This window comes from Pyxicephalus adspersus, chromosome Z, assembly GCF_032062135.1.
Source record: "Pyxicephalus adspersus chromosome Z, UCB_Pads_2.0, whole genome shotgun sequence".
In the NCBI taxonomy this organism is placed as follows: domain Eukaryota; kingdom Metazoa; phylum Chordata; class Amphibia; order Anura; family Pyxicephalidae; genus Pyxicephalus; species Pyxicephalus adspersus.
This window is the reverse complement of record NC_092871.1, coordinates 7451044-7458799: the sequence shown is the minus strand read 5'-3', so window position 1 is coordinate 7458799 and position 7756 is coordinate 7451044. Positions and strand designations below refer to the sequence as shown.

The 7756-nt window shown below is 40.1% G+C and overlaps 1 protein-coding gene across 1 annotated transcript in view; it reads right to left on the bottom strand.

Annotated features, from left to right (window-relative positions):
- Nucleotides 1-269: 269 nt before the first annotated feature.
- The window catches only part of LOC140343712 (peptidoglycan recognition protein 1-like), a 9567-nt gene continuing 2080 nt past the window's right edge, over nucleotides 270-7756 (bottom strand). Inside the window, exons 2-5 of the mRNA XM_072430569.1 lie at nucleotides 6140-6251; nucleotides 3563-3764; nucleotides 3012-3130; nucleotides 270-1661 (exon numbers count right to left, since the gene is read on the bottom strand). Of these exons, the coding sequence (XP_072286670.1) occupies nucleotides 1483-1661; nucleotides 3012-3130; nucleotides 3563-3764; nucleotides 6140-6194 (555 nt within the window). The 5' untranslated portion in view covers nucleotides 6195-6251 and the 3' untranslated portion in view covers nucleotides 270-1482. The remainder of the gene's footprint in view (nucleotides 1662-3011; nucleotides 3131-3562; nucleotides 3765-6139; nucleotides 6252-7756) is intronic.

Sequence of the window (7756 nt, the reverse complement as noted above, 5' to 3'; positions counted from 1 at the left end):
GGTGGCTGAAGATCTCTTGGAGATAAAAGAGAGTTGGGGACACCCTGCAATGGAACATAGGTGAGTAATCTACCTGGATTTAAAATGAGCAAAGTCATTTGTTATTTGTTAGCAAATGTTTTCAATCCTGGACTAGATCCATGCAAGGTTTGGTGGTTCACTGATGAAGTGTATGCTCTCCAGCTTTAATAAATCAGCCTCAACGTTTTGGAATGCTTCTCACCGAGGGAAAGGTGAATATAAAAATATCCAGAAAAAAAAGACAGAGATGATTTGTAATATAATTTTATTTTTTTTTTCTTTGCAATTAAAAACATATTTTCTGATATTAATGCTTGCATACAAGTAGATTAGAACAATAACAGTGCTGTTCCTAATTTATTGAATTCTTTTGATCTCTCTGTTGTGGAAGGTAAAGACCATTTACTGCCTTTACAAACTTTTTCCTGGCTTATTTGTATGCATAACTATTTTTTTTTTAGTGTAGGGAAAGGTCAAATCCTTGTGTCCCTAAAATTGGAACGGAACAGTAGAAATGTTTCAGTTGCAACATCTCATGGCCACTTCCTAGTACTACATCTAAAGGGCTAATCGGTGGTTGAAACAAACTCTGATCCCTACTGTATTCTATGATGTTATTCACTAGTCAATTAAATGTATGGGGTGCATATAAATGTATGGGTTGTCATTTTTGAATGGTTAAAGTGGGGATCTAAACAAAAGTGGTGATCCTGTTGTAAATTGATCTGTTTGGCTGATTGCTCTTTCATAAATGAGGCAAACAGAAAAATATTGTTATTTGGTATCAATAACTCCCATATTTAGGGAAGGCGGCTGGTTATCTTTTGAAAAATTAGCTTCATTGAGGGTGATGCAATCTGGAAATGGTTTATAATGCTTGTATAATAATTTTTTTAATAATTTTTTTAAAAGTACTATATATACATTTTAAAGAATAGCTAAAACCACATTTTTTTAGTTTGGATAAAGTCCAATTGGGAGATTTCTCTTTCCCTCCTGTCTTGTAGACTTGGCCGGAAGTCAAAGAATATCTTTCCAATGTAAAAGAAACTCCTTCTTGGACAGTTGTCTCTATTGGAAGATTTCATGTCTATTCCTGTTCTGGTAGCAATTAATCATTTTGGATAAACACTATATACCCTCTACCCTCATCTAGTGAAACCATTGTCATCAAGAAAGGAAGAGAATGTAAATCTCTCTAAAGGATCCTCAGATAGTTATAATCATTTGGCAGGGTTCTAATCCTTCTCCCTTCTATCTGAAACTAAAAAAAATAGAATTAAATTCCTATAATTCCTAATACCATTTTTTAAAATGATTTCTGCCTCCTCTTCAGAATTAAGGGTGATAATTGTATTGTTGGCTTCATGTTTATTGGCTAAAGCTTTATAAAAATCAATGTAGCTAAATTGGCTGCCTCTATTCAGAATTGATAGCGTTGAGCAAACGCATTGATCCACCTCAAGCTTTAAAATGTGCCCATTTCTGAATGGCTTTGTAGAAGCTATCCCCGGGACATTTAGTATTCTTCACATCTCTGTGCCCCTTCAAGGCGTAAGTTTTTTTGATGTAGTTCCTTTCCACCCCACAAGCGATGAGTTGCTTGGCCGCATTCTGAGCTGCGGTGTTGGGCACATGGTCTGTATTGGGTAAAAAAAGGAAGAAAGTGGGTCATCATTAAAATAATTAGGCACATTTTCAGAAATAAAACCTTAGAAAAATGTACTATTTTTTTTAGGGATCACATAGGTGAAGCACAGTGCTGCTGGTAAAAAGCATGAGCATGAACGTAAATGCAGCGCAAGGCTTGGCTAGACCTGCTTCTCCTGAAGTCTAAATGGATATCAATAGGAACAGCTGCATTCAAAAACCTCAAAACAAGTCAAATGTAGCCTCAATACAGTCATCCCCATTGGTCCATTGGAGTAAATGTGAATATAGTGACATGCATCCCTGACAATTACTTAAAGCAGCTAAACCCAGCAAACTCATCTGACTATGTTCCAGCACTGGATGTCATCTTCCTTCTGTTCTTCTGATTCCCGAAAATTTTGGGCCATCTTGATTGGCCATGCCAGGATGACACAATCATATGTCATCCTGGCACATACAAGCGAAGCTGGGAATGCCGGGTTTTATTGGCAACTAAAACAACACATGTGCAGCTCAGCTATTGTTAGAAATATGCCATGCAAGGACATAATTCACTTTAATTTCCTTTACATCCTTTACATCAATGGTCCCCAACCTGTGGTCTGCGAGAAAATTTTTGTGGTCTGCTGCTCTGGCCAGTGCACCCACCAGGAGAAGGACCCCGCTTAGGGGGGTGCACCGGCCAGAGCTGTGGGCCATGCGTTACAGGCTCAGGGTGGTGGGCAGGTTGTGTCTCTGGATGGTGGACAGGTTCTAGCATCATGACGTCACTTTGGAGGTAAGGTTTTCTTCCCCTTTGAGTGACACACAGCTCCCCACACATGCGCGGTCCGTAGTCCGTAAATTTAGTGGTCTGTGACGTCCAAAAGTTTGGGGGCCACTGCTTTACATCACCTCCACCTCTCTTTAAATACCTAGTGATCCTGCCAGCGACTCTTCTTACGAAAAGTTGCCAATACCAAATGGCCTGTTGTTGACTTGCTCCAGCATTGCTAGGCTGCTCAGAGCTGCCCCACCATATATATTAAGAAGGAAGGCTATCAGCCTGGTGGTCTTGCCCATTGCCAGGGCTATTCTCCGATAGTCCTCTGTGATGATACCAGAGAAAGAAGGGGATTTCTTAAGTCCTGCATTTGTCATTTACTAGTGGGGAAGGTGAAACCACCAGAACATTGAGTATTACTGGGACCTTGTACAAGTCAACCATATTAAGTTGAAAAACCTCAAAAAAGTGAGGCCATAAGTAGTAACAGTGATAAAGTGATAAATACCAGTCATAAAGAGTAAACTCTATTTATCTTATAAAAGTAATTCTAAATGTATCCCCCAACACTTACTAGTGTAGCTGCCTATGAAGCCGATGCCAGTGGAGATTGAGTTATAGTTGCTAGCATGACCTCCATTAGTTTTCCAGCCCCGACCTTCATACACGGCTCCATCTTCTCCAATCAGAAAGCTGTGAAAAAAAAATTGAAGGAAGACCAATTCTCAGAATATTGTGGTAAAAATACAAAGATTTTGGGCCTGAATTATTAAATCTCTCCAAGGCTGGTTGGGATACACCCTCATCAGTGAACCTGGGTGATCCAGCAAACCTGGAATAGATTGACAAAAGTAATTTTGTAATTTTTGTTAGCAAATGTTTTCAATCCTGGACCAGATCCATTACAGACTTATAGAATTACCCAGGTTCACTGATGAAAGTGTATCCTCTCCAGTATCGGAGAGCTTTAATAAATCAGTCCCAATGTGCTTACAGGCTCCGGTAAAAGAAATCCAGTGCCATAAAAGAGTAATATTTCATCTTGATTATTAGACTTAAAACAGAACCCTTCCAGCTCCTCTTGCTTCAACAAACCCACATTAAAAACATTATTTTGTTTCTCACTTGTATCCAATGTCTTCCAAGCCTTTGATAACCATGTGAGTGTACTGTAAACTCCTGATTTTAATTCTGCATGAAGCCATGGAACTACAGGAAGACCCCGATGTGTGGTGGATGATGACATTCGATACCGGAGTAGACAATAGCTTTGTGCATCTGGGATTCTTTGCTCCCCATTGAGCCCGACTTACAATAGTTGGGCAGACTGTGAATAATAAGATAGAGATTAGAAATTTAATGTAAACTCAAATATAATTTCTAGAAAAAAAAAATCTTAAAGCTTAAAGTGTCACTATGGATAAAACATAATAATTCATATTTGTCTGTTGTCCTAATGTTATATTTCTTTCTTTGATTGATATAAACACATGTGCTCAGTTGGTCCACATAAATACTCTATATCCTCTGCAAGGAATTGCATACGGTTAATGTTTGAGGCTACAATTCATGCTCCATTTAGAATGTCTCTATTTGTAGCCACCCCCATTGCACTCTACAGAGCTGCGACTACAAGTGTGAACCCCCTATAAAAGTATAAAGTTTAAACCCTGCTATGAAACACAATGGGCCTGATTTACCATAGCTCACCAAGACTGGGGAAGATAGACTACCATGGGAGAACTGAATGATCCAGCAAACCTGGAATGGATTTTTTTAAAATCATTTGTTATTAGTTGACAAACAATAGATTAGGTACATTCCAGGTTTGCTGGATCACCCAGGTTCACCCATGATAGTCTATCTTCTCCAGTCTTGAAGAGCTTTAATAAATCAAGTCCAATGCAAGCAATTTTCTAAATATAAGCTGAGATTGCTGCTGCTCTGCTGCCCTCTAGTGTTCAGATACAAATAGTATTAAAAAAAAATTCTTGTTTTACCTACATAACCAATGTGATCCAAGTCTTTGTAGATTAACCTAATTTTGGGTCTATTCAGTACTATATTTTGGGTAAAGCAACATGTCTTCTCATTTTTATTAAATTGGACAACTGGACAGGTTTTTTTTAAAACTGGACATCAATTGTAAGTTATTGATGTATTGCAGCAAATCAGATTGCGGTGGGATCATACATCAGCCTGGGGAAGTGAGCGAGCAAGTTTTTAAAACTTGATCTCGGGCCGAATTTGGACCTTCTTGCTTACCGAAATTGTAAGCGAGAATAGCCTATGTAAATTTGCCAAACCAGATCGAATTAAAAAACCAAAAAAATTGCAGGCTGTGCTGATGCTGCATTCATTGATCAGCTCAGTGTGCAATCCCCAGCACCTGAGGTTAAATGGAGACAAGTTTCCCCATTCAAAACCTCTAGTGCTCTCTGAGCTGAGGAAAGCTTTCTTCGGCCAATCAGAGAGCACTAGAGGTTTTGAATAGGGGAAATTGTCCCCATTTAACCTCTAGTGCCGGGGAACGCACACAGGATTCCCAGGGCTGTATGATTGATTGCAGCCCTGAGATTCCACTGCGATCCCGGGGCACTAGAGGTTAATTAACTTCCAGTGCCCGGGGATCACAGTGAAAATGGTAAGTACAGCCCGGTAATTGTGGGAACTTTGTGGTCACAGCTGATTGGAGGCACGTGAGGGCCTCCAATCAGCTGTGACTACAGGCGAACTCTCAGTAGAGTTTCTCCATTGAGAGTTCATCTGCAGTTCAGTTCCCACAGTCACTGGGCTGTAATTAACCTCTAGTGCCGGGGATGGCAAACCGGAGGATTCCCAGGGCTGCAAGAACGAATGCATCCCTGAGAATCCACTGTGATCCCTTGGCACTAGAGGTTAATTAACCTCTAGTGATGGGGATTGTAATGATTTCCTCGATCTTCCGATGGTTTCACAAAATCTGTTCACTGAGATTTTGTGGACCTATCAGAAGTTCAAGGAAATTTTTGCGAGAATGCCAGAGGCATTCCACTTATCCCTAATGCCTACATGTGATGCTGAGCCTCCATGACTGAAAGAACAGAAACCCATTAAATGAAAGAGGTGAGCCGGGGACAGTCAGGCTTGGTTGACGGGGCTAAATCATGGCCGTCCAACTCGGGGATGGCGGTCCAACTCCGGTGCAGAGCATGTTCTAACTCTTTGTTAACCCACCATGCTACATTACAATAAAACATAAATGTGTAAATGAGGAGGTGCAGGAATCGGTACTGCAAGTAGGGGGTGAGTAATTGACCACAATCTATGAACAAGAAACTACAAGCCAAGAAGGGTCCCTAGTCTGTATGGATTGCTGCACAACTACGGCTAACCACACAACACATTGGGCTTTTGAAGTTGCAAAGTTCAGTAGTAGAGGTACTACTTATAATTTACACTAATCAGCATCACTGAGAATTTGCCTTATTCAATTTTACCCCAGATTGGGCTTTAAGGTCCTAAGTATAAGAAAAGACATCGGCAGTTCTTTTATATGCCCCATTCTTCTATTACAGAGTAATATTTGTAATACTTGCCAGCATGTCTCTCATGCTTCCTCTGGGATGTAAACAAAATGATTCAGGAGATATGAGGACCAAGTGCAGTAAACCTAACATGGTATAATATAACACAAAGAACCAAAAAGTAATAGGAACCTACACTGAGCATGCACAGCGGCACAGAGCACCGATAGGAGGACAACAAAATAGATCATGGTGAAACCCAGACGCAGAGAGTCAGAAGATTCTGCCAATGATTTGTAAAATGAGTCCTGTAAAACAAAGACACTCATTACTGACTTTTTATTAGTTTAATATATATATAAGACATTTGATTTGATAGAAACATTCAATGTAACAAAAGTCTTTTTAATTGACATATCAACTGAACATTGATTGGGAATACCCTTTTCTGTAGATCGACCTGGAGGAGAACCTGGAATGGGGGTGTCTGTGATGATCCATGGCTGCATTGCATGCACTGAGAGGTACAAAGCTAGCAGTGGTGGCTAGGACCTTGAGAAGGGACAAATTCTTCCCCCTTGCTAAGGTTATCATGGAGCTAATAGTTGGAATAATAAACGGCAAGGAGGGTTCCCGAGTGTGGTGGTTGTGGGGGTTAAATCACCCAAGGCAACCACTGGTCAATGGGCTGATGTTTGGGTTGATGCTAAACAGACTAAACCTTGCACTTTTTACAAAGAACTGTATTGTCTTGTGAGATTTCAGTTGCTCTTTCATAGGAATTTTCCCAAGAGGATTTCACCCTTGCCTAGGCCTGTGGGTGAAAGGCATGGGTAAGATGAGTATAACTCTAACTTTTTATTTTTTGGTACACTTTCAACCTACTAGGAGTAATTGTATTGTGTTGGGGAGTGTAAGCGGACCTTTCATGTTAGTGGAAACAGGGGCAGATATAAGAGGAGCAAAGTGTGCAACTGCACAAGGGCCCCAAACTACTCTTAGCCAACTAGTGCCCTCACAGGAGCCCCAAGTCAGTTCTGCACAGGGGCATTCTGTTGGCTACATCTGCCACTGAATTGAAGGTCCTCCTTAACAGCAGACATCTAAAAAGATCTAAAACACATAGCAAAATTCTAAATGTAAGGTCCAACTAATAATGCAACAACAATCACAGCAGCAAGTGCCCGGAAATAATTCTCCCTGGTCAAGTGGATTGGATGTAGATCTCAGTATCAAAATATTACATAACACATAACTAGGATACATAAAGTGCAAAGTGATAAATAAATACTAATAAAACAGTAAAAAAAAGTGCAAATAATGTATGCTCAAACATTAAATAAAATTTTGTGAGTACTTACAATTCATAATAAACATTATGAAAAAATTGATTCATATACATGACAAAATTTGTAGTGGGAAGAGAAAGTTGAAAACCTAATGTGGACCCACACAAGGAGACACAGTCCACAAACAGATGCAAAAGAGAAAATGGGACCAACACATTGGAATAAAGACAGGGACAAACAACATGGGCCACCCATGTGAGTACAGAAGAGTGTATGAGAATGACGATGTATGGTAGGGGAGGGGTACCACTCCAGGAACAGGGGAAGTATTTACACAGTAGATAGCCCAAACTAACCACACTCTGCCAAGTACTCACATGTCTTGTTCAAAAAAGACATAAGGTCATCAATTTAAAGAACTATAGATAACCCTATAGACATAGCTGATCCAGAGGAAGGCAAACAAAACCCTGGTACAATTTGCTCCAACAGGGGAAACAAAATTCCTTCCTGATTCCATGAGG